At 41.2% G+C, this 26552-nt stretch overlaps 1 protein-coding gene across 2 annotated transcripts; it reads left to right on the top strand.

Moving 5' to 3' along the window:
- Positions 1–6386: 6386 nt before the first annotated feature.
- Znf200 (zinc finger protein 200) lies at positions 6387–26059 on the top strand. 2 transcript variants are annotated; one of them, XM_074059420.1, is made up of 5 exons: positions 6387–6730; positions 7484–7811; positions 8607–8698; positions 8981–9107; positions 24013–26059. In XM_074059420.1, the coding sequence occupies exons 2-5, from the start codon at positions 7568–7570 to the stop codon at positions 24708–24710; spliced, it is 1161 nt and encodes a 386-aa protein (XP_073915521.1). In that variant the 5' UTR covers positions 6387–6730; positions 7484–7567; the 3' UTR covers positions 24711–26059. The 2 variants fall into 2 exon arrangements, with proteins under 2 accessions (XP_073915521.1, XP_073915520.1); XM_074059419.1 differs by having other exon boundaries at positions 6387–6823.
- The last annotated feature ends 493 nt before the right edge of the window (positions 26060–26552 follow it).

Raw genomic sequence — 26552 nt, 5'->3', positions numbered from 1 at the left:
GATTATTTTGTCTTGGTTTGTATTTGAAATCCTGTGGGCTTGTGGGTTATAAGGTGTTCTAGTTTATGCGTTCTGCCTGTATCATCCCCCATTAAAGAGATGTGAAGAGCTGGGTGTGGTAACATATGTACATAATCCCAGCACTCAGGAGGCTGAGACAGGAGGATTGCTGAGTGCAGAGTCAGCCAGAGTGAGGGCTATGTAGTGGGTTTGAGGCCAGTCTAGGCTATACAGTGAGACCCTATGAAAAAAGTGGTGGGTGCCTGTAGTAGTAGTCCTGGTACAGACTCTTCACTCCTAGAGTCTAGATGGACTCACCTGAGAAGTCTCCATGGTTGGACCAGAGCGCATGCTCTGCTTTCTTTGTGGAGTTTTATCCCCATGTAAGATCCCCAGGCCAACAGCATGCATGTGCCCTGCTGCTAGGCTGTTTCCCATGGCTGGGCATTTGTTACTCCCCATGCTCCCTAGTGATAAGCGCTCCAAGAACAGCTTTGAGCATATTTTCCTCCACCTCCCCATATACAAGTTTTCCTGTTATTCCTAAAATGTTTCTGAAGTGTGGAATATTAGGTAATACCAGCTACAGTTTCCATGCTGTCCTTTAGAAAATGAAAAAAAGGAATGCATGCCCAAAGCAATATGTCACTTAAAATTTTTACTGATTTAATAGAACTTTAAGGGGAATCTTACCTCTATTTTAATTTCATTACCTATTAGTGAAACTGTGAGTTTTTTTTACATGAATTTCTGCCTTTTTTGCTTCATTCTATAGAAATATTGCAGCTCGTTTGACTACTTCTTATTTGGAATTTAGTGACTAAACTTGGTTTGTGCTACTCCTTCATAAATATTTTAGACAGTAAACATTTGAATATGCCAGATAGCATTTTCTCTGGTTTGTGGTCTTTTAAGTCACATAACATAACTTGCCCCTTTAGAGTGAAAAATTCAGTGATTTTTAGTAGATTCATTACGTGTGTAAATATCAGCACTATCTAGTTCCAGAATATTTTATCTCCTTCAAAAGAAACACCACATCCATTCGTAGTCAGTCTTCATTCACCCCTTTCCCCACCCAGGAAAACACTAAGGCACTTTCTATCCCTCTGGTTTGCCTCTTCTGGATATAGCATGTAAGTAGACTGATCGACTGTGGTTTTTGTGACTGATTTCTTTCACTTGGTATGGTGTTTTCAAGATCCATCCATATTGTAACATGTGTTATCAGTGCTTTACTCCTTTTCTCATGCTAAGTAAGAATCCATTATATGTATATACCACACCTGGGCCATTTCCACTTTTAGACTATTCCAAATTATATTGCTACTTGTGTTCAAGATTTTGTGTGGACACACACTTCATTTGCCAAACTGTTTTCCAAAGTGGCTAGACCATTTTACATCCAGCAATGTATGAGGGTTCTACTCTCACCACATGCCCATATTTATTATTGTCTTTTTGATTATGGTCATTCTAGTCATAGGCCATTGTGATTATGGTCATTCCAGTGATAGGGCATTGTGATTTGATTTGCATTTAATATCCTCTAAATAGGATTTTCTTCTTTCAATTTGTCCTGCTTCTAGATGATCAAATATTAACTCACCCTTCAAATATCTGAGTTTTTCCCAACTACAAAAAACAGTTTGAAAGCTTATTGATACATAAAACATAAAAAATGAAACTTTTCCTCTACTCCTGTTAGAGATAACTGTATATTCTTCCAGTTAAAATTTATTTTTTCAATGACATATTATACTGTCTTGTAACTTTCCTTTTCACTTAATTTGTATTTTAATGGTTGCATTGTATTCTTCCCTATAAACATGATTTAACCAATTTTTGGTATTTCAAATAAAGCTATACTATTGACTGTAGTTTTAAAGTAAGTTCTGAAAGTCAAATATTTTATAAAGTTCATGAACATATAGCTATCCACAAATGCTGACTCTCTTATAAGGGAGAGACCCTCAAGGTAGGTTCATAAACCAACAGTGAAACGAGCTCAAGAGTCAACAGCATGAGCTTTATCCAATGGCCAAAGAATGTAGAAGTGAGAACTTAGCTCACAAATCAATTTCTACACTTTCCGGAGGCTGTGGACTCACAGAACAGGGCAACAGAAATAAGGGGAGGAATATTCATCAGGTTTGAGGTGGAAGGGGCAGTGTTTTTCTAGGAATCCAGGTACCACTATTCCTTTTTCCCTTTTATCATCCCTCCAGGTTCCTACATGGTGACTGTAAACTGTCATGGTGCTGAGGAGTGTGTCATTTAGCATGAAAATGAAGCTTGGTGTCTATTTGGACAGTCACTCTGGACCTGTTGGGTTTGGAGGTCTAAAGGGCAGATGAGTGAGTATCCCATCCCCCATGGAGAGCACTATGATTCCTGCGTCCTGAGAAGGAGTTGTAAATCTGCATTTCTGGATCCTGAAGAGGAGATACAGGGTCTGATAGATCTGCCACAGGGCTGATGAGCAAAATGCTCTCAAGATTGTCCACCCCTCCCAATAAGGGGCAAACAAACCAGTTCATCTAAGAAAGCCCAAGAATCCACAGCCAATGAGAAAAGCCCACCTAATCCTTACTCAAACCCAGAGTTAAAATGTCCATAAAAGCCCCAGCCTTCACCTGAGCAGAAAGCCACTGGTTTCTGGGCTCTGCTGCACTGCTCTAGCTGTAGCCTTTCCTTTCTCTCTAATAAATTCTACTTTGTATACCGGCTTCAGCTCATAAATCAATCAGCTTCCTCATGAGCCAGTTCCCTGGCCTGTGAAGGCAAGGACCCTTGACACCGGCCCACACACTTTGCATCAGCACATAACAGACCTAGCTGGTTTTATCCCATTACCATGACCCTCCAGTCATCCTGTTCTTAAACATAAGCACAGTTAGGGTGGGGGTAGGCAAAACAGGATAGGCAAGGCCAGGCTGTCACAAAGTCATAAAATATAGGACAGTTTGAAGGGGAGGAAATGAAGGTCGTGGCATCAATGAAAATGATACATGCAGTTTCACAAGTCTGAGACAACTATGATATATGGCATAGCCAGATAAATCTTAGAAATGTTGAAAATAATAATTAGAGTTCAGCACAGTGACTTAGGCCAGAATCTACAGTGTTGAAGATGTAGATGACAATGGGTATAGATAGAAGCAAATGACAGCACCCTAGGGAAGGCAGGCCATTTAGCTATTGTACTGGGTACATTATTTTTAAAATAGACAGTGTCAAGTGTGGTGACACATACTTATCATCCCAGAACTTGAGAGGCTGATGCAGGGGGATTGCAAAGTCAAGGCCAGCCTGGGCTACACAGCATGGGCTACCTAGCAAGACCCCATCTCAGAAACAATAAATAAATAAATAAGAGACAGTGCAGCAGGGCACTAGTGGCTCATGCCTGTAATCCTAGCTACTCAGGAAGCAGAGATCAGGAGGATTGCTATTCAAAGCCAGCCTGGCAGATAGTGTGCAAGATCCCCTTGAAAATACCTGACACACAAAGGCACTGTTGTAGTGGCTCAAGTGGTAGAGCGCCTGCTTAGGAAGTATGAATCTCTGAGTTCAAACCCCAGTACCACCGAAATGTAAAATAAAAGACAGCACTACATCAACCTCTTACATAATTGTATGAAGAATACAGTATTTGCTTTTAAAACTGGAGTTTTGGACTCCAGGCCCAAACTCAGGAGTTCAAAACTCCTGGGCTTCCACATCGGGTTTGCCACCCACCTCTATATGCCAAATAAAGAGGTGGAGGGCAGAGAAAAGAGATTATACTGGATGGGACATGTGGTTGAAAGAGGCAGAGTAAGCACTTCAGCCCTTGGTGCTTAAACTGCTTTTGCTGAAAAGCACGGGCTACTTACTTGGGTCCACAAATTAACTAAAAGCCGTAGGAAAGCTTGGCATCCCTGACTCCATTTTGCATCTGTCTTTAAGTCATTCACCTTACAGTCACCTTGGAATTCAGGAAGAACAGGACTCATCCATGTTTTCAAGAAGGAATGGAGGAAACTGCCCCCCAATGGGTCATTTGAGCTTCCACAGGACAAGAGAGATAACTGCTGTGGAACCTCTCCCAAAACAAAGACAGAGATAAAGACCCCTGGAACACACCTATGACTGGGACTGTTTAACTATGCATATGTTTTGTCTCTGCCCTAATTGTTTGTCTATTTAAAGCTGACTAATGGCTAAATATGGATTGAGTGTGTGCTTTGCCTCTCCCCAAGGCATGTTCTGGGCCATTTAATAAATCTTTCTCTGCCCTTCACCATGTCTCTTTATTTGGTTTAGGGAAAGTGGCAGGACCTACATGTGGAAGCCCCGGAGTTTGGACCTGGTGTCCAAAACTCCAGTTTCAGACTCACAGATACGATCAGCTAGGTCAAAGGATGCAAAATGTTGAATATATATTACAAGATGACTTCAAACACTTCACCACTCCCAGAGTGCCTATTTCTTCATCTTCTTGACAGATCGAAAATATTGTTTTTTAAAGTGATAATCTAGTAGTGTCTTTAAGCAATCGTTTCAGATGTTAATGAGAATTTAGTTTTCCTCCCATGTGGAATGCCTGTTCACAGCATTTGCCTTTGTTTTTGTCAGCTGGGAGGAGCTCATATCCTGTTGGGAAAGTCTAATTCTTTGTCTGGCTTATCTCTTATAATAATTTTTCAGTTTACTAACTTTTTTGACTTGGCTAATACCATTTAAAAAAAAGTTTTAACAGTCTGGCAAAGATGGTATAACAGAAGTGCAGTGACAGGAATGGAACCAGAGAAGCAGTAGACAGCTGGCTGCCTAACTGCAGTCCCCTAGGGCACTGAAAACCCAGAAAACAAGACAGTTAACTACCCTGGTTTCTTATGCATCTCAGTGTAAATAGGAGAGTAGATGCCAGATACCACTGGGCTGGAGGAGCAGATGGGAGGACATTAAGGGAGAAGCACACCAGATCAGTTAGTACTATGCAGAGGGACAATTGTACCCAGGGATAAGAAAAAAGACAGGCTTGGCTTACATTTTACTTATATTTCAGTTTTCTGATCTATCTCAACTTTAAACTTATTGTTCTTGTTGGCAATAATGGCACCGATAGGTTTCGGTTCTTACTGCACCCTTAAGCTTCTGCTTTCCAGGGTCAAGGTCCTGCCTCAAGTCTAGCTTGAATCCTCCTTCTGCTCCAACCTCTAATCAGCACAAACCATAAGATCCTAACCAATCAGATCATGCTGAGTCCCACTGAGGGGTATTTAAGCCCCTGACCTTCCTGCTTCTCTCTCTCTTGGGCTCTCTCTCTCTCTCCCACCCAGCAATAAGGAATCTCTTGGCCAGATCACTACTCTCCACGTGGTCATTTTGGGGCCTACATTTCCAACAGTTCTCATCAGTGTTGTTTACTAAATTCCATTTTTTAAGGACAGGGGTCTTACTTTATTCTCAAGAATATACATTTTTTCCTAAAACCACGTTTTTCATTAAGTTGAATTGCTACCCTTTCATAGGTCCACATATATCATCCAGGTCAATGTTTGCATGTACAATTCTTTTTTATGCATTTTTTTTCTTTTTCCACAATCTATCCCATAACACCTTGCACATTTTCTTTCTTTCTTTTTTTTTTTTTTTTTTTTGCGGTACTGGGGCTTGAACTCAGGGCCTTATGCTTGCTAGGCAGGCATTCTACCACTTGAGCCACTCCACCACCCCTTTAGACTTTTCAAGTAAAATTTTATGGTCGTGGAAGCAGGCAGTTTTCAAACTCTTTTTGGTGCCACACAGTTCTTATAATCTTTCTTTTATAACATATTTTAAACCATGGCTATGTGCCAGCTATAATTACCTTAAAGCTTTTTTTTTTTTTAAGCCGTCGTCATCCTACTGGAAGATGGTCTTGAATGGAAGTTAGACCCTGCCCATCGATTGTCCTAACCGCGTTCAGTGCCTCCCTAGCTATGAACTGGACAGAGAAACAATGCAGGAAGAAAAGACGCTGTTCAAGGCTGAGACTGAGCGGAAACGGAGACGGTCTGAGGAGGTCCCACCAGGATTTCATAAAAGACTGCCGTATAGGAGCTAGCAAGCAGGGATGAGAGAACTGTCTCCCGGCTCTGCCCGCCGCGCCGTTCCGCACCAAGGCGCTGTCGCAAGCGCTAAAGGGCGGGAAGCGCAGGGCGACCACACCCAGACTGATTCCACAGACTCATCCCCCTCGCGGATGCACGGGTGGAAACAGCGGCGGTCTCGCGCAGACCTTCCGGTCCAACAGACAGCTCACTTCCGGGAGCGCCTGGAGGCCCCGCCCCAACGCCCTCGCCCAGGGCTCCTCATAGGCTGTTTGGAGCCGAACTATATTTCCCAGCAGGCCCTGGAGTTAGACTGGCCGCGCCTCCAGAGGTACCAGCCCGCCACGGAGGATTACAGCTAGCTTCCCACTTTCCATCTGCGAAGTGGAGCCACGAAGAGAGCGGCTTCCACCGGCTTGGTCACTCTTGGGCCCTTAGAATTCCGCTGGCTGGCTTCGAGCCTCGCCTTCTCAAGCGTAAGGGGCTCGCTCCGAGCGGGGAGACCAGGCTTTCGCACAGGAAGTGAGTCACCGGGAGTGACGTCACGGACGCGGAGGGGCCTCCCAGAAGGCACAGCGGCCCGGCGGTCCTCTCAACTGAAGGCGGCGGATTCTAATAGTTGCCGGCGAGCTGCAAGGACGCTCGGAAGGGCAAGTTTAGTGTCTAGTTTCCAGGTCTCTTTCCGAGCCCCGGTCTCTGGGCCGTCCCCAGTGAGCGGCCAGGGACGGAGAGACTCCTGGCGGGTGAGGGACGAGAAGCAAGCTAAGCCGGCTTCTGGGAAGCGGAGCACTGTGCGGTGCTGGGATAGGCGGGGTGGATGGAGAGCTGGGTGGTTGGGCTTAGCCATCAGGTGTCCCTTGGCGGATGGGAGAAGCATAGTCCCTGACCCGGCGGGCTCTAGTGTGAAGTCCCTTGCCGCTCTCAACGGGGCTTTGACGTTGGGGAGAAGTGAGCAGCCCACGTGACACATCCCCTGCCATCTGGTGTGTGCTCCCTAGGAGCCATCAGCTGCTCCCCGGAGGGCACTCGAAGGGACTGCGGTCCGAGGAGCGCAATATGAACCCCAGGTTTCCCGTCCTCTAGCCCGCTGCAACTTGTACAAGCATGAGTTCAGCCGCTCTTGGTGGATATTGCACTTCATATTTTCTGGGAAGGTGGCTCTTGGCCTCCTACAGGCTGCCTTTGCTCCCTTCTGCTTGGCTCTTAAGCTTTCTCACGTTCTTTTCAGGCCCTCCTTAGAGTATCCTGTTTAAGGTTCTTTGGTCTCAGTTATGAGCTCCCTACCCTAGCTGTCTTTCTTTTCTGGTTTGGATCTCATGTGTCTTCACCACCCAGACTGTATATTGGACTGTAGTCAGGCTTGCCCCATCTTGAGGGTAATCCATGGTTTCTCTTGTCTGCAGCTTGGCTGTTTGGCAGATTTCCATCAGTAAGAAGTGGCTCTAGAAGTCCTCCAAAACGAGGGTGGTCTTTTGTTGCAAGGCAAAATGGCTGCAAAAGTGGTTCCCATATCCCCAAAGCCAAAGCAGTCGTTTATACTGAGAGTTCCTCGAGACTCCAAGCTGGGCCAAGACCTCCGAGATGCCACTAGTGAGCCCAAGACGGTCCACCAGCTGGTGATGGAGCACTTCCTTACCTTTTTGCCCAAGCCAAGTCTGGTCCAGCCCAGTCAAAAAGAGAAAGAGACAGTAGTTATTATGAAGGATATGAGTTCAAGCCTTCAGAACAGAGGTGAGAAGCATGTGTTTGTTTTACTAGAAGAGAAGGGGGTGGTACTGGGGACTGAGATAGACTTTCACACTAGTCATGAATTCAGATTCGGATGGTAGATATTGAAAAATGAATCAATTTAATATGTTGAGGTATTGCTTTCCTATTAAACTGGAGCCTAAGTGATATGCTGGGTGTGTGTAAAGTCACAGAATATGCAGCTGTACATCTTTCTGTATTATCAATTTTACCCAAACATTCTGCAGGGGAATATCTTTTTAAGAATAAAGAAATAAGCTGGGTGCTGGTGGCTCACACAGGGAGGCAGAGATTAGGAGGATCATGGTTCAAAGTCAGCCCAGGCAAATAGTTCATGAGACCCTGTCTCAAAAATACCCAGCACAAAACAGGGCTGGTGGAGTGGCTCAAGGTATAGCCCTGAGTTCAAACCCCAGTACTGCCAAAAAAAAAATAATAATAAATCAGATGAATTAACAAGTGGACTTCATTTTTATATTTTAGAAATTTGTACTTGCTCAGGGCCTCTTTGCACTTTGCCCCTCAAGTTCCTCTATAGTGACTCTTGGAAAATTTGAAAAGTGCTTAGGGGAATCCTTTTCATAATGTGAACCCCACCCCCTAAAATATAGATTCAAGACCCTGGGACTAATGGTTTAAACTCTGTCAGGGCTCATAGGAGCAGAAAGAGCTGTGAGTTGTCTGCCAAAGGACGACAGCTTGGCCTGAAGGTGTAGACAGAGTGTCTCTAGTAATGTCACTGAGTTTTTCACTAACTACAGCTTCCTCTTTCCCCAGTGCAACTTCATCCCTTAGTGAAGCTTCTGCCCAGAGAAGGAGTCCAGCAGAAACAGGAGAGAGTGTCTTTGTGTTTTAAAGCTGACTCTGAGGTGGGTTTGGTTTTTCCACTCATTATCTGAGTGCATCACCTTCTCTCCTCTTGCAGCCCTCCGTTCTGGCCAACTCATATATGACACATTCTTGGGAGTTGATCTCCTTGGATGTTTCTCTTCTGCGTTTCTGGCTCAGCACAGCCTGCCTGTCCTGTTTGTGCTGCTCCTGTGTGGGGGCTCATAGATCCCTCTTGCCATTCTTTCCCCTAATCTTTGTTACCAGCTGGGATGCCAAGGAACCTCCGTTGCTAAGAAGAAGGGTGCCTCTTATATTTTCAGGAGCAAGTGGTCTTTGAGGATTTGAATGTATACCACTCCCAAGAAGAATGTGTGAGTCTGGATCCTGCTCAGCAACCCCCCTCAGAAAAGGAAAATAACAATGATGTTGGAGAGATGATGTTACTAGGTAAGAAGTCTAGTCCTTTGTGTGTTCAGATTGTATGCTGTAGCAAAAGCATGTTCTCCATTCTTTGTCTTTCGAGTTTGTTTGTTTTTATCCCATATGGCTGAGCCTGGTCACAAAGTTGCAGCTGTGGGTGACCATTTTTCCTATACTTGAATACACTGAGTTAAGAGGAGACTTGTTGCTAGGCATGATGGCGAACACTTGTAATCCCAGCCAGCCAGGAAATGGAAGACCAAGGTTTGAGGCTAGCCAAAGCAAAATAGTTACTAAGACCTCATCTCAATCAATAAACTCGGCATGATGGCGAACACCTAGATCCCAGCTTTGTGGGAAGCATAAGGATCGCAGTACAGGCTGGCCTATTCAAAAAAACCTGAAGTGAAAATGGCTAAGGGTAAGGCTCAGACAGAGCTGCTGCCTAGCAAGTACAAGGCCTGAGTTCAAAAGTCCAGTTCCACCACCAAAAAAAAAGAGGGGGCTTGTTTTGGCATGCAAGATCCTAATATTTTTCCACTGGAACTAAACAATCTGACCTGAAATTCTGTTGGAAGAATAAACACAATGGATCAGGAAATGGAAAGGAAGAGCAGTGGAGCAGGAGGAGCTCTCACCCTGTGTCAGTCAGCTTTGTGTCACTGTGACAGAATACTTGAGAGAAACAACTTAAGAGGAGAAATTGTTTATTTTGGCTCACAGTTTCCACCTGCAAATGGATGGGAAATGTAGGCTGATTTCTTCTAAATTCTTTTTCTGGAGTCTTTTCTCACAAAAGGTATATTTTGAATTAGGGTGGGTTTTTTTCTTTTTTTATTGTTTTATTATTCATATGTGCATACAATGCTTGGGTCATTTCTCCCCACTGCCCCCACCCCCTCCCTTACGACCCACTCCGCCCCCTCCCTCTCCCTCCCACCCCCTCAATACCCAGCATAAACTATTTTGCCCTTATCTCTAATTTTGTTGAAGAGAGAGTATAGGCAATAATAAGAAGGAACAAGTGTTCCTGGTTGAGATAAGGATAGCTATACAGGGAGTTGACTCACATTAATTTCCTGTACGTGTGTGTTGCCTTCTAGGTTAATTCTTTTTGATCTAACCTTTTCTCTAGTTCCTGGTCCCCTTCTCCTATTGGCCTCAGTTGCTTTTAAGGTATCTGCTTTAGTTTCTCTGCGTTAAGGGCAACAAATGGTAGCTAATTTTTTAGGTGTTTTACCTATCCTCACCCCTCCCTTGTGTGCTCTCGCTTTTATCATGTGCTCAAAGTCCAATCCCCTTGTTGTGTTTGCCCTTGATCTAATGTCCGCATATGAGGGAGAACATAAGATTTTTGGTCTTTTGGGCCAGGCTAATCTCACTCAGAATGATGTTCTCCAATTCCATCCATTTACCAGCGAATGATAACATTTCGTTCTTCTTCATGGCTGCATAAAATTCCATTGTGTATAGATACCACATTTTCTTAATCCATTCGTCAGTGGTAGGGCATCTTGGCTGTTTCCATAACTTGGCTATTGTGAATAGTGCCGCAATAAACGTGGGTGTGCAGGTGCCTCTGGAGTAACCTGTGTCACAGTCTTCTGGGTATATCCCCAAGAGTGGTATTGCTGGATCAAATGGTAGATTAATGTTTAGTGTTTTAAGTAGCCTCCAAATTTTTTTCCAGAGTGATTGTACTAATTTACATTCCCACCAACAGTGTATGAGGGTTCCTTTTTCCCCCGCATCCTCACCAACACCTGTTGGTGTTGCTCATGATGGCTATTCTGACAGGGGTGAGGTGGAATCTAAGTGTGGTTTTAATTTGCATTTCCTTTATTGCTAGAGATGGTGAGCATTTTTTCATGTGTTTTTTGGCCATTTGAATTTCTTCTTTTGAGAAATTCTGTTTAGTTCACTTGCCCATTTCTTTATTGGTTCATTAGTTTTGGGAGAATTTAGTTTTTTAGGTTCCCTATATATTCTGGTTATCAGTCCTTTGTCTGATGTGTAGCTGGCAAATATTTTCTCTCACTCTGCGGGTGTTCTCTTCAGTTTAGAGACCACTTCTTTTGATGAACAGAAGCTTTTTAGTTTTATGAGGTCCCATTTATCTATACTATCTCTTAGTTGTTGTGCTGCTGGGGTTTCGTTGAGAAAGTTCTTGCCTATACCTACTAACTCCAGAGTATTTCCTACTCTTTCCTGTATCAACTTTAGAGTTTGTGGTCTGATATTAAGATCCTTGATCCATTTTGAGTTAATATTGGTATAGGGTGATATACATGGATCTAGTTTCAGTTTTTGGCAGACTGCTAACCAGTTTTCCCAGCAGTTTTTGTTGAAGAAGCTGCTATTTCTCCATCGTATATTTTTAGTGCCTTTGTCAAAGACAAGTTGGTTATAGTTGTGTGGCTTCATATCTGGGTCCTCTATTCTGTTCCACTGGTCTCCATGTCTGTTTTTGTGCCAGTACCATGCTGTTTTTATCGTTATTGCTTTGTAATATAGTTTGAAGTCAGGTATTGTGATACCTCCAGCATTGTTCTTTTGACTGAGTATTGCCTTGGCTATTCATGGTCTCTTGTGTTTCCATATAAATTTCACGGTAGATTTTTCAATCTCTTTAGTGAATGTCATTGGAATTTTGATGGGAATTGCATTAAACATGTAGATTACTTTTGGGAGTATCGACATTTTTACTATGTTGAGCATGGGAGATCTCTTCACTTTCTATAGTCGTCCTCAATCTCTTTCTTCAGAAGTTTATAGTTTTCCTTGTAGAGGTCATTCACATCTTTTGTGAAGTTTACACCTAGGTATTTGATTTTTTTTTGAGGCTATTGTAAATGGAATTGTTTTCATACATTCTTTTTCCGTTTGCTCATTGTTAGTGTATAGAAATGCTAATGATTTTTCTATGTTGATTTTATATCCTGCTACCTTGCTGTAGCTATTGATGATGTCTAGGAGCTTCTGAGTTGAGTTTTTTTGGGTCTTTAAGGTATAGGATCATGTCGTCTGCAAATAGGGATATTTTGACAGTTTCTTTACCTATTTGTATTCCTTTTATTCCTTCTTCTTGCCTAATTGCTCTGGCTAGGAATTCTAGTACTATGTTGAATAGGAGTGGAGATAGTGGGCATCCTTGTCTGGTTCCTGATTTTAGAGGGAATGGTTTCAGGTTTTCTCCGTTAAGTATAATGCTGGCTGTAGATTTGTCATACATAGTTTTTATAATGTTGAAGTACTTTCCTTCTATTCCTAGTTTTCTTAGAGCTTTTCTCATGAAATGGTGTTGGATCTTATCAGGCTTTTTCTGCATCTATTGAGATGATCAAGTGGTTTTTGTCTTTGCTTCTGTTAATGTGGTATATTATGTTTATTGATTTTCATATGTTGAACCACCCCTGCATCCCTGGGATGAAGCCTACTTGGTCGTGGTAAATAATCTTTTTGATGTGTTGTTGAATTCAATTTGCCATTATTTTGTTGAGGATTTTTGTGTCAGTGTTCATTAAGGAGATTGTCCTATAGTTCTCCTTTTTGGAGGTGTCTTTGCCTGGTTTTGGGATAAGTGTAATACTGGCTTCATAAAATGTGTTTGACAGTTTTCCTTCCCTTTCTATTTTGTGGAACAGTTTAAGGAGGGTTGGTGTCAGTTCTTCTTTAAAGGTCTGATAGAATTCAGCAGAGAGTCCATCAGGTCCTGGACTTTTCTTTTTGGGGAGACTCTTGATAACTGTTTCAATTTCATTTTGTGTTATAGATCTATTCAGGTGATTAATTTCCTCTTGGTTCAGTTTTGGATGATCATATGTATCTAGAAATCTGTCCATTTCTTTAAGACTTTCAAATTTATTTGAATATAGGTTCTTGAAGTAGTCTCTGATGATTTCCTGGACTTCCATGGTGTTTGTTGTTATCTCCCCTTTGGCATTCCTGATTCTACTAATTTGGGTTTTTTCTCTCCTCATTTTAGTCAGGTTTGCCAGGGGTCTATCGATCTTGTTTATTTTTTCAAAGAACCAACTTTTTGTTTCATTAATTCTTTGTATGGTTTTTGGTTTCTATTTCATTGATTTCAGCTCTTATTTTTATTATTTCTCTCCTATTTGTTTTGGGATTTGCTTGTTCTTGTTTTTCTAGGAGTTTGATATGTATCATTAGGTCATTGATTTGGGATCTTTCAGTCTTTTTAATATATGCACTCATGGCTATAAACTTTCCTCTCAGGACTGCCTTAGCTGTGTCCCATAGGTTCTGGTAGGTTGTGTTTTCATTTTCATTGGCCTCCAGGAACTTTTTAATTTCCTCTTTTATTTCATCAATGATCCATTGTTCGTTAAGTAATGAGTTATTTAGTTTCCAGCTGTTTGCATGTTTTTTGTCTTTACTTTTGTTGTTGAATTCTACTTTTACTGCATTGTGTTCAGATAGTATGCACGGTATAATATCTATTTTCTTATATTTGCTGAGACTTGCTTTGTGCCCTAGGATATGTTCTATTTTGGAGAAGGTTTCATGGGCTGCTGAGAAGAATGTATATTGTGTAGAAGTTGGATGAAATGTTCTGTAGACATCAACTAGGTCCATTTGATCTATTGTATATTTTAGATCTAGGATTTCTTTGTTGATTTTTTGCTTGGATGACCTATCTATTGATGATAATGGGGTGTTAAAGTCTCCCACAACCCCTGTGTTGGTGTTAATACATGCTTTTAGGTCTTTCAGGGTATGTTTGATGAAACTGGGTGCATTGACATTGGGTGCATACAGGTTGATGATTATTATTTCCTTTTGGTCTATTTCCCCTTTTATTAGTATGGAATGTCCTTCTTTATCTGGTTTGATCAATGTAGGTTTGACGTCTACTTTGTCAGAGATAAGTATTGCTACTCCTGCCTGTTTTAGGGGCCATTGGCTTGGTAAATCTTCTTCCAGCCTTTCTTCCTAAGCCTATGCTTATTTCTGTCAGTGAGATGGGTCTCCTGTAAGCAACAAATTGTTAGATCTTCCCTTTTAATCCATTTCGTCAACCGGTGCCTTTTGATGGGTGAATTAAGTCCATTAACATTAAGTGTTAGTACTGATAGGTATGTGGTGATTCCTGTCATTTAGTTGTCTTACTTGTTTGAAGGTTTGATTGTGTGTACCTAAGTTGAAGTTACTCTCTACTTTCTTGCTTTTTCTTTTCCTTTGGTTTGGTGCTGCCTATCTTTTCATGATAAGTTGGCTTTCACTTTCTATGTGCAGAATCCCTTGAAGAATCTTTTGTAGTGGTGGCTTTGTGGTCACATATTATTTTAGTTTCTGCTTATCATGGAAGACCTTTATTGCTCCATCTATTTTGAATGATAGTTTTGCTGGGTAGAGTATCCTGGGGTTGAAGTTATTTTCATTCAGTGCCCGGAAGATCTCACCCCACGCTCTTCTTGCTTTTAATGTTTCTGTTGAGAAGTCTGCTGTGATTTTGATGGATTTACTGTTGTATGTTACTTGTTTTTTCTCTCTTACAGCCTTCAATATTCTTTCCCTAGTTTCTGAACTTGTTGTTTTAATGATGATTTGTTGTGGGGTAGTTCTATTTTGATCCGGTCTGTTTGGTGTCTTGGAGGCCTCTTGCATCTGTATGGGAATATCTTTCTCTAGATTTGGGAAATTTTCCGTTATTATTTTGTTGAATATATTACCCATTCCCTTCGCTTGCATCTCTTCTCCTTCTTTGATGCCCATGATTCTCAAGTTTGGTCTTTTGATGGAGTCAGTGAGTTCTTGCATTTTCTTTTCACAGGTCTTGAGTTGTTTAATTAATAGTTCTTCGGTTTTTCCTTTAATTACCATTTCATCTTCAAGTTCTGAGATTCTGTCTTCTGTTTGTTTTATTCTGCTGGATTGGCCTTCCATTTTGTTTTGCAGTTCTGTTTCATTCTTTTTTCTGAGGTTTTCCATATCCTGGGTGGTTTCCTCTTTAATGTTGTCTATTTTTGTCCTGAGTTCATTTATCTGTTTATTGATCGTGTTCTCTGTTTCACTTTGGTGTTTATACAGTGATTCTGTGGTTTCCTTTATTTCTTCTTTTGCTTTTTCAAATTCTCTATTTTTGTTGTCTTGGAATTTCTTGAGTGTCTCCTGTACATTTTGGTTGACCCTATCCAGTATCATCTCTATAAAATTCTCATTGAGTACTTGTAGTATGTCTTCTTTTAAATTATTCTTGTGGGCTTCATTGGATTCTTTGGCATAGTTTATCTTCATTTTGTTGGAGTCTGGATCTGAGTATCTGTTTTCTTCATTCCCCTCTGGTTCCTTTACTAATTTTTTGCTGTGGGGAAACTGGTTTCCCTGTTTTTTCTGTCTTCCCATCATTGTCTTTGGTGTTGTTATTGTCCCTGTACTGTGTGCAATTAAGTATTTTGTAGCTTGTAATAATAACAATGGTGATATTTAGAATGGAAGGGTGAGTGGAGATGGAAGTTAAAGAAAAGGGAAAAACAAAAACAGACAAGAAGGAGAAAACAGAACAAGGAATCAGATAAGAAAGTTTCAAAGGTATAAACAGGGAGCATTAGTGTACTAATCGACAGTAAGCTGAACAGGCATTAGAGAGACAGAGAGAGGATTGAAAATAAATAAAAAAAAATAAAGATAAGAATAAAAATAAAAAATAAGTAAATGAAAGAAATATCTATCTCTATGTATATAATAAAATAAAATGAAAAATAGAAAATTAAAAAAAAAAACCGAAAAACCAAAAAACCTCCAAGTTCAAATGGAATGAAGTTTCAGTCTTAATAATTTGGGTGTCTGTCTCAATCTCCAATCCTGGAGATTGTGCCTCAGATGTTGTTTTGTAGTTGTCTCATCAAAGGGGACACATAAAGTAGAACAAAACTACACACACACACACACAAAAAAACCCCACCAAGTGTCCCAAGTTCAAATGCAATACAGTTTCAGTAAGTTTGTCAGCATGCAGGTGTAACTCGGTTGTTCTCTTATCAAAGGCAGGGAGAAAAAGAGAAAAAAAAAAGTCTGGAGACAGTTCTGTGAATGGTATCTGCAGCTGTGGCTTGCCTGCCTGCTGCTGTCAGCCTGCTGTTGCTGGAGGCGTTATTTATGCAGATCTCAGGGGTGAGCTTAGCACTCACCTGGCTCTGCAGGCTTTGTTTGCTCAGAGTTCTCCTGTGCGCAGCCTCTGCTACAAGCTTTCCCCTTTCCAAGCACACTGGGGGAGGTGACACTGCATCCGCTTTCTCAGGCCTGCGTGTTTATTTATAGTTCACACGGGAAGTGGGTCTTCCCCCATCTCCTGTGCAGTTTTCCTCCCACTGCCACTTTTACAAGCTTTCCTGCTTCTGATTACTGGGCAGTGCTGCTGCTCCTGCCAGCCGCCATGTTTGTTTACAGTTCACGTGGGAAGTGGGTCTTTCCTCTTCTCCTGTGGAGTTTTCCTCCCTCCGCCACTCTCACAAGCTTTCCCGCTCCTGGTTGCTGGGCACACGCCCCCGCTCCCGCCAGAGCCTCTCTGGCCCTTCCGGCTTGTTTATTTACAGTTTATTTACAGTTCTGGGAAGGATTCCCTTCTCCCAATCTTCGGTGCTCAGTGCGCCCCACCCTCTTTCCTGCATGTCTTTATTGTTCTTATTGCTTATTAGTCAGTTTCTCTTTTTTTCCCGGGTGGATGTCAGTCTGTCCAGGGGGCTATGCTGCTCTGGCCCAGGGTTGTCTGTGGGAGTACTGCAGTACCGTGAAGCTCACCTTGTCCGCATCTTCCCAAGCCGTCTGGGTGCGGGCGACTGGCGGCCCGGGGGCCCTCCTTGTTTCTCAGTTTAACATGAAGTGGAGATTCTCTGTGCCGGCTGGAGGTGTGGAGGGGTCAAAGTTTTGCCTGTTCTCAGTGATTTTGCCTGCAAAGTGTGTCTCCAGCGTCTCTCCAAGATTTCACTATAGGAGGCTCGCTTTCTGCTTCCTCCCTCTAGCCGCCATCTTGGAATCTCCCCTGGGTTTTTTTCTTGTTGTTTTATTTGTTTGTTTTGCAGTACTGGGGTTTGAGCTCAGGGCCTTGCACTTGCTCTATCACTTGAGCCATGCTCCAGGTCTTTTGGATTTTAGTTGTTTTTCAGGTAAGGTTTCTCATTTTTTGCCCAGGACAGTCTGGACTGCAATCCTCCTACCTAGGGCCTCCTGTGTAGCTGGGATCACATTCACATGTCACCCTGCCCACCTTACTGATCAAGATGAGATCTTACTAACTTTTTTGCCCCAGTTGGCCTCAGACTGAAATCCTCTCAGTCTCCATTTCCCTGGTAGTTAGGATTGCCAGTGTGAGCCACCACACTCAGCTGAATTAGGTTTTCATTGGACACATAACCTATCTAAGTCTCCCCTTTCTTTTTTTTTTTTCAATAAGTATAAAGCCTGATATTATAAGGGAACAATGTGTATGCCACCTTTGATGAAAATAATATCTAAAACACTAACTGAGCATTTATGTGCTAGTCATCCGCGTATTTTGTGTGTGTTTTATTTTCTCATATGTTTCTTCTGATAGTACATGAGGTCATATAGATGGCAGTCTGAGGCAGGGAGGAGTTAAGAAGTTTGCCAGAGGCTGATCACCTTTAAGTAGTGGAGCAGGGAGCTGGACTCGGCGAGTAGTGTCAGTTGCAGTCATGACCTGGAACCTCAGCCTCTTCACTGCCCCTCTCATGATTGTGTCAGTGAAACCCATTTGTGGCTGGTGAACATGACCTCCTTTCTTTGTCCTGATTTCCCATATGTCCCCAGTGCTGCAGATGACTCAATCTGGTGTCAGCCTCACTATACTCTTCTTAGGCAGGTTTCACCTTTCCTCTAGAAATGCTGCTACCCTAGAAGCAGCTTCCTTCACAAACGTCTCTTCTGAGTGCCTCATACTTTTAACTTTGGGCTGAAGTTGAGCAGAGGGTATGTTTGGGGAGTTGCCTGGAGTGACAGAAATCCATTATGACCATAGAACTCAACTGTTTCATACTGTGTGGTCAGGGGAGGGGTGCATAATGGGAATGGGCCTATTCACCACAGGATATTCGATGATATATTCTCTCTCTTCAACCCACCACCCCTCTCTTAGGCAGTGTTGGAATTTAAACTCTGGGCCTTGTGCTTGCTAGCAGGTGTTCTATCACTTGAGCCATACCCCTTGTACTGAAATATTTTCTTTTTTTTTGTTTTCGATGGTTCTGGAGTTGAACTCAGGCTTCATGCTTGCTAAGCAGGTACTCTACTACTTAAGACACTCTACCAGCCCTTTTTTGTGTTAGATTTTTTCGAGATTGGTCTTGTGAACTTTTGCCCAGGCCAACTTCGAACACGTTCCTCCTGATCTCTGCCTCCTGAGTAGCTAGGATTAGAGGTGTGAGCCACTGGTGCTTAGCCTGAAATATTTTCTTTATTGCAGAGAAGAGCATAAGAAGATCAGATTTATTACACTGGGTCTTTCCTGGGTCTTGGACAAAGCTAGCATTTATTTTGGGAGACTGGTTGGTGGGTATACTACCCACTTTATGCACCTTGGGGACCCTAAGACCCAGTCCTCACCTTCCCTCTTTCTCTGCCTATACTATGAAGCTGTATGTGGTCATTCACTAACACTGCATGAATGGTACTTGTCAGTATGTCTGTGGTAAAAAGGAGAAAAATCCATGGTCATTTTCATAGTACCCAAAAAGTGAACAAAATTCAAACCCCTTCTTCTTAAGGATATTTAACAAAGTAGCAATTAATTCATAAGGAATTTATCCTTTTAACCAGTATTAGAGTGCCTCTTCAATTGGAAGTCTTGGGAGACATTCTCACTGCAGTTGGCACTGTGGTGAAGAAGCGCATTGTCATTACTGCTGTTTAACACTGTGTTCCAGGTGCTCAGTGGTGCAGTTAACTGAGGGAAATTAGATGCATTGGAATTTGAGGGAAAGGGGCTGGTGGAGTGGCTCAGGTGCCTTTCTAGCAAGCACAAGGCCCTGCGTTCAACCCCAGTACTGCGAAAGAAGAAATAATTTGAAAGAAAGATAAAAATAGATAAATAAATAAAACTGCCTGTATCTGTATATGATATAATTGTGTAGCTGAGAAACCTTAGCGAATTTCTGAAAACTGCAACTAGATCAGTAAGGCAATGGAATATAAAATGAGTAAATTAGCTTTCATATGCAAGCATGATTGTTAAAAGGTGCAGTTGAAGACCCTGCTAAAATAGTAACATGACAGATTGAATACTGAGGGGTAAACTTAAGGAATGTGCAGTTTGTGGAAACTTGGAAAGAGCACAAAAGTTGGTTTGAGTGGGAAGAAACAGTATGGTCTTGGCTAAGATGACTTAAACTCATAAAAAGATCATCTCTCCTCAAATTTATTTATGATTTCAGTGTAATCCCTGTAAATAATACCAATGTAATGTTCCACTGGAACTAAACAGTCTGACCTGAAATTCAGTTAGAGAAATCGTACCATTAACCAGGAAAATGGAAAGGAAGAGGAGTGGAACAGCTTCTAGTCTTGTGTGTTCACTGTGTGTCACCATGACAAAATACCTGAGAGAAATGTTTATTTTGGCTCACAGTTTCAGAGGTTTTAATTCATGGTCAGCTGACACCATTGCCTTTGGGCCTATTACAAGACAGCGTGTCATGGCAGAAGGCTCCTGGTGAAGCAAAGCTGCCTCCTTATGGAAGCCAGGAAGGGGTGCGGGGAGGGAGAGAGTGACAGAGAGAAAGGGGTAGAGATAGACTGGTGTTCTAATATTCCCCTCAGAGGACACAGCCCCAATGACCTAACTTCCTTCTACACCCTCCTTTGGGGGGACATTTAGGATCCAGACTATTAACACCTTGTCAGAAATTAAAACAGCCCACAAAGTATCCATGATTTGATCTGTGGTATTGGCATGTAAGTAGATTAATCAATGGAAAGGAATAACAAGTTCAGAAATGGTGCAAACACACATGGGAATTGAGTATATCATGTAGTTGCCATCTTACATCAGCAAAGGAAAGAGATGCTTTTTGATAAAAGGTGTTGGGACAACTGAGTAACCATGTGGTAAATCAGTACTTTAGAGCTCCAAAGAGATCAAAGATTTTAAATATAGTTGAATTTGTTTATGACCATGGGATAGGAAGGCTTTTGTAATTAAGACTCAAAAGTCTAGAAACCCTGGAAGAAAAAGTTAATAAAATATGTAAAAATTGTGAAAATTTGAGCTGGGCATGGTGGGGTACACCTGTAGTCCCAACATTTGGGGGTCGAGGCCGGAGGATGTGAGTTCAAGTCCATCCTGAGTAACATATTGAGACCATGTCTTAAGGAACCAAACCAATCGAAAAACCCTTTAGCATAGCAAAATAAGAAATATATAAGCAAGTAAAATACAATACATTGAGAAAATCTGATTCATAGAAATCAAAAAGTTAACGTGATGTGCAAATAAGGTTATTTGCTCTGGTATTATTTGTGATAAGAGAATGTTGGAAACAATCCAAGTATCTCTGGTTGAATATTGTGTGTGCATCATACCATGATAATCTGTTTACCCTAGGATTTAGTGATTGGAAAAAAAGCAGAAATATACATAGTGTGTTACTTTTTATATGAGAAAAGAGGAGAAAAAGAATTGTCTAAAAAAACAGTTGAAGAATAAAAAGAAAATAGTAAAAACTATTTTCTACTGGGCATGGTGGTGCATGGCTATCTATAATCCCAGCTACCTAGGAAGTGAAAGCAGTAGGATGAAGGTCCAAGGCTGGCTCAGACAGAAGCACCAGATCCTATCTGAAAAACAAACTAAAAGCAAAAGGACTGGGGGTGCAGCTGAGGTGGCAAAGTGGCAGAGCATTTCCCTAGGAAGTACAAGGGCCTGAGTTCAATCCCACTGCTGCAAAGGGAAAGTAAATAAGTAGGACTGGAGGTGTGGCTCAAGTGGTGGAGTGCCTGCTTTGCAGTCATGAGCCCTGTGTTAAACTCCTGTCCTACCATAAATAAATCAATTAGCCAATCACTCAATCAGCAAAGTAGGAAAACCTCCTATCACTATTAATATTACTAAATTGATTTCCTGAGGCAGTAAGTTAAGAAAAGGGATTAAGAGTAATAAATGTCAGAAAGAGAAGAAACTGAAATATGACTTAAAATTAAAAAAATCTAGAAGCCTGGCAGAGTGGCTCAAGTGGTAGAGCATCTGTCTACCAAGTGAGAAGCCCTGAGTTCAAATCCCAGAACTGCAAAAAAAAAATCTAAAAAGGATTCACTAGTACATTATTATATTTGTTTTAAAGAAGGCATATAGAGAATAGAGGATAGATACATAACAGTAACATTCTTAAATAGAAAATAATGACAACTCAGAATGGCCATAAACAGTAGTAAATGAGGATTTTGAAGTAATGAAGAGATAATCCAAAATGGGAAATTTTTCATCTTGTAAAGATGTACATGCCATCCCTCCAAATTCATTTACTATGAATGTAGTCAGAATCAAAAAGTATTTAAAATGGGCCAGGTGTAGTAGAGCATACCTATAATCCCAGCTATTCAGATGGTGGGTGTTGTGAGGATCATGATTTGAGGCCAGCCCAAGCAAAATGTTAGGGAGACCCTATCTCAATGAACAAGCCAGGTGTGGTGGTTCACATCTGTAATCCCAGCAATGCAAGTAGCATATGTAAGAGGATTGCAGTCCCAAGCTGGTACCAGGCAAAAAAGCACAAGACTCCATCTGAAAAATAAAATGGACTGTGCGTGTAAGCTCAAGTGATAGAGCCCTTTTCTAGAAAATGTGAGGTCCTGAGTTCAAACCCCAAAAGAAAAAAATATTTTTTTGGTGAGATTAGCGTTTGGACTCCAGGCTTCAATCTTGTTCTACACCTTGAGCCACACCTCCAGTCCATTTTGCTCTGGTCGTTTCAGAGATGGTGGGTCTTGCAAACTGTTTGCCCAGGCTGGCCTTGAACTGCAACCCTCCTGATCTCAGCCTCCCAAGTAGCTAGGATTATAGGCATGAGCCACCAGTGCCCAGCCAAAACAAAAAAATTTTAAGTGTACTAGAGAATATTCAAACTGGTTTTACTAATATTAGACATACTATAAGACAAGAACTAAAACAATGAAAATAAGCCAAGATATAGCCCAGCTGTGTATGAGAATAATAAAAATGACATTTCAAAATAGGATGAAAATGAGGCTATTAGCAATGGGGCTGGGATACCTGACCCATAATTTAGAAGGAAATTAATTTTAGCTTACTCGATATACTTGATTAAATTCCAGATGTGTTAGAATCAGTAATAAAATAAGTCTCTTGGAAAATGTTCAGAGAACAGAAAACTTTGTCAAATCCTGAAAGAATGTGGAGTTATAGAGGAATGGTTAAAATTTTAAGACATTTATATTGATAATTGATGAGGTTGACAGAGATTAAGATCTTTTATAATAACATCGTATTTAAATTTATAGAATTAAGATAGATAATTACTGTTTTACATAACCAAAATGAAAAGAAAGTAAGAAAACACCATTTTATACCTAATAAACATTATTAAATATTCTGCTGGCAAGATGAAGTAAAATTGATACATGATGGTTGTATGGAAATGATTGCAGGTTTGTATCAAGAGCTGTGATTTTAAAAAATTGGCATATATTTTAACCTGACATTTTCATTATTCTACGGAGGCCATTACAAAGAATAATTAATGCCAGGCACCAGTGGCTCTCACCTATGTAATCCTAGCTACTTGGAGGCTGAGATCAGGAGAGACATGGCTCAAGACCAGCCCGGGCAAATAGTTCACAAGACCCCATCTCCAAAATAATGAGCAAAGTGCACTGGAGGTGTGGCTCAAGTGATAGAGTGCCTGCTTTGCAAATGAGAAGTCCAGAGCTCAAACCCCAATCTCACCAAAAAAATAAATAATTAAAAAGAGAGAAATCTATTGGTGTGAAACTGCTAAATCTAGCAGAGATTCACATTCTCGCTTTTGGTTCATTCCCATCTAAATGGTTGATTTAAACCCTTTACTTTATCCTCCATCAGTTTTCGTTTAGTTTTGGAGTTCCTTGTCATCCTACCTGGTCACAGCAGACTTTTTTCCCTACTTTGTTATGTAGTCTTTATGATATATTATTTTACGTACTTTGTTTTGTAGTATAATGTAAATATAGAAAAGCCTAGATACATTATAAGTATGCAGCTCAAATTTTCACAAAATGTAAATTACTCAAATTACTGTTCTAGCACACCAGGAATCTCCCTAGTACCCCTTCCTGTCACCATTCCCTTCCTTCTGAAAGGTAAATATTGCTGACTTCTAATACCGTAGTTTTATTGTATCACTTGTTGTAATGTCTGTAATAGCCAAATATTAACCTATTGTTTGAATGTGCTCTGCTTTCTTGAATTTTGAGCATTTCACTTGTTTCCAGTTTTTCCTTGAATAGGATATTATGATAATCGATGCTGTAATATTATATTTAATGAAGTGAAAACCTGGAAGAAATTCTTCCCACCATTCATTTACTAGACTCCTAAAGGTGTTCAGGTGGTGTTTTTTCATCTCCTAGTTCTTAGCTGAGGTTAGTATGAACTTGGTTTTTGTTTTGTTTTGTTTTGTTTTTCAGGCAGTACTGGGGTTGAACTCAGGGCCTCATGCTTGCTAGGCAGGTGCTCTACCACTCCAGCCACACCTCCATCATGAACTCATTGAGTAATGGTGCTTATTGAGTAAAAACGTGAGGCCTTTCAGTGTAGTCCCACCCATTTTATTTTTTTAAAAGTTGATGGGCCAAATTTCTGACTCCCAGGGTTCTTGTTTATAAGAAATCTCACTTGTTTTTCCCTGCCTGGTATTGTCATGTCCCTTAAAAGCCTAGCATTCTCTCTCTATTTCAACAGTCAGTGAAAGCAGTCCAATGGGTGAAGATCTTCAGAAAGAAGACTGTAGAGAAAAGTCTTCAAAGGGTGATGCAGTGGACTATCCCTTGGTCTCTGAACAACTTTCAGGTTGCCATGAAGAAAGATTAAATATACCTGTTCCTCAGCAAAGGAAAATGAGAAATCTTTTGGTTACAATTGAAAATGATACTCCACTAGAGGAGCTCTCAAAATATGTGGACACCAGTATTATTGCCCTTACTCGAAGTCAGAGAACAAGGAGGTGGTACACTTGTCCACAGTGTGGGAAACAGTTTAATGAAAGTTCTTACCTTATTTCTCACCAAAGGACTCACACTGGTGAGAAACCCTATGACTGTAGCCACTGTGGGAAAAGCTTCAATCATAAAACAAACCTCAACAAACATGAACGAATCCACACAGGAGAGAAGCCTTATTCCTGTTCTCAGTGTGGAAAAAATTTCCGTCAGAATTCTCATCGGAGTCGCCATGAAGTAATCCATGTAAGGGAAAGGATATTTAAGTGTCCAGAATGTGGGAAAACCTTCCCAAAAAATGAAGAATTTTTGCTTCATCTGCAGAGTCATGAGGCTGAGAGACCATATAGTTGCAAAAATTGTGGGAGAAGATTTGGTCGCCTGTCAAACTGTACCCGACATGAGAGAACCCACTCAGCATGTAAGACCCAAAAACAGTAGAATCAGGGAAAGTCCTGCCTCAGTCTGAGACGTTTTCTAAGGAATTCTGAATTTGAAGGTTGCCTAAAAAGATACACATACGTGAAAACTTCATTGCAGCCAAATTTGGCTGAAAACTCAAATTCTTAGAAAATTCCCAGGAATGGAAGCTTCCTCAGGGGCTGTTGTCCCGTGAGTGGTCAGGCTTTCTGGGCTGAGGAGCTTTCGTTGTGAAGCTGTGTGACAGTGGATCCCCTTCCCGAGCAAGATAATGAGTTTGAATGAGTCTCTGCGCTATTTACCTGCAAGGTGAGCAGAGCGACCTTTATTGAAAGCTTCATTCCCCATACATGAGAACTCACACCTGAGATAAAGACATAATGGAAGATCCTTTTCTGGGACTGTGCTCCCTTGATTGAACCAAACTACCAACTTACTCAGCCAATGGCTTCTAATAGCAATTCATGTAACCCTCTCAGGATACTTGAGTGTTTGTTTACTCTGGAACGTAGGAAAACTGCAGCATTTGAATGTCAAAGACTGACTCTCATTTGTATGGGATCTAAAGTAACTAGGAATTTCAATAACATTTGCAATTTGTAAAAACTGACTATTTCACAGAAATCCTTTTCACAATATAATTTTAAAGTGTCTACTGTTCTTTCTGTATTTTACCAGCTGTTAGTCTCTCAAACAGCTGTCTAGTGCCTCTCCTTTGCCAAAAGGAGCGTGTGTCACTCAGGTCTGCTGTCTGGTCCTCTAGTGGGAAACTTCAGAATCTTGTACTTCTCCTGAGCCAAGATTTCACCTGCCAGGACAGAAACACCATGGGCTTGAAGAAGAGGGAAAGACCTGTAGGTGGGGAGAAGTCAGCTTGGATCCATGGCTAGTAGATAAACTTCTGTATTGATTCAATTACTTTTTACTCAGTCATTAGACTTTACCAATGGGATGGTCACTACCTCAGAAAGCAGCTTTTACAAATGATGTCTCCCGTAGTTAGCTTGTGTTGCTCTTCGACAGACAGAATTCAAGTGTCTGCTGGAGTGGACGTTTGTCTTCGCTCTCCTGTGCTTACTGTCTATGGGCCAGGGTGGCCTTCACTGGACGATCCCATGGTGCAGTTAGGGACTCTTGGTTAGTTTTGCTTGATTTGCATTTTGACTGGAATGGGGGCATCCTATGTGTTATTTGGAAAAATCCATTCACTTCCACAGATTTCGTTTACCATCTAGAAACATGCCTTTGTACTGTATTGCAGTGTTATATTCCTGAGTAAAGTTTTCAAGGTTTTTTCACTTGACACGTTTCATTTTGCATTGTATTTTCTAATTGGTTATTGCTCTTACATAAAAATATTTCTTAAATTACATGTTTGTATAAGTCCACCTCATTGAATGTTCTTAATTTTCAATAATTTTGGGTTTAGTTCTGTTCGTGGTAAGAGTATAACAACTACAAATTGTAGTTTTATTTCTTTCTGCTTATTGTTTTTTTTTGTTTTTTATTTTTTAGTTCTTTAAACAGTTCTAAGGTTTGTTGTTTGGTACAGAGTATTCTGGGAGAAGGAAGTTTTATAATTCACTTCATCCTTGAATCGTAATTTTTAAACAAAAACACATAAAGAAAAGCTGTTGTTTACGACATTGTATTTGAAGTCAACAATGCCCTTTAAACCGGGGGCAAAACAATATTGTTATCAATCTCTGCAAGTCTGGGGCCTCAGGACGGTGTTGCCAGAGTGAACACACCATTGTTATCTGCAGAGGACCCGTATGTGCACTCAGGAAAGGGCCAGGCAGCTATGGGAAGTTAGTGGAGAGGGGAAAGAAAGACCTGTCCCTGCCCAAGGACTCATGTTTG

Source organism: Castor canadensis, chromosome 17, assembly GCF_047511655.1.
Source record: "Castor canadensis chromosome 17, mCasCan1.hap1v2, whole genome shotgun sequence".
NCBI classification, from domain to species: Eukaryota; Metazoa; Chordata; class Mammalia; order Rodentia; family Castoridae; genus Castor; species Castor canadensis.
The sequence above is the reverse complement of the archived record's forward strand: the minus strand, read 5'-3'. Positions and strand labels throughout refer to the sequence as shown.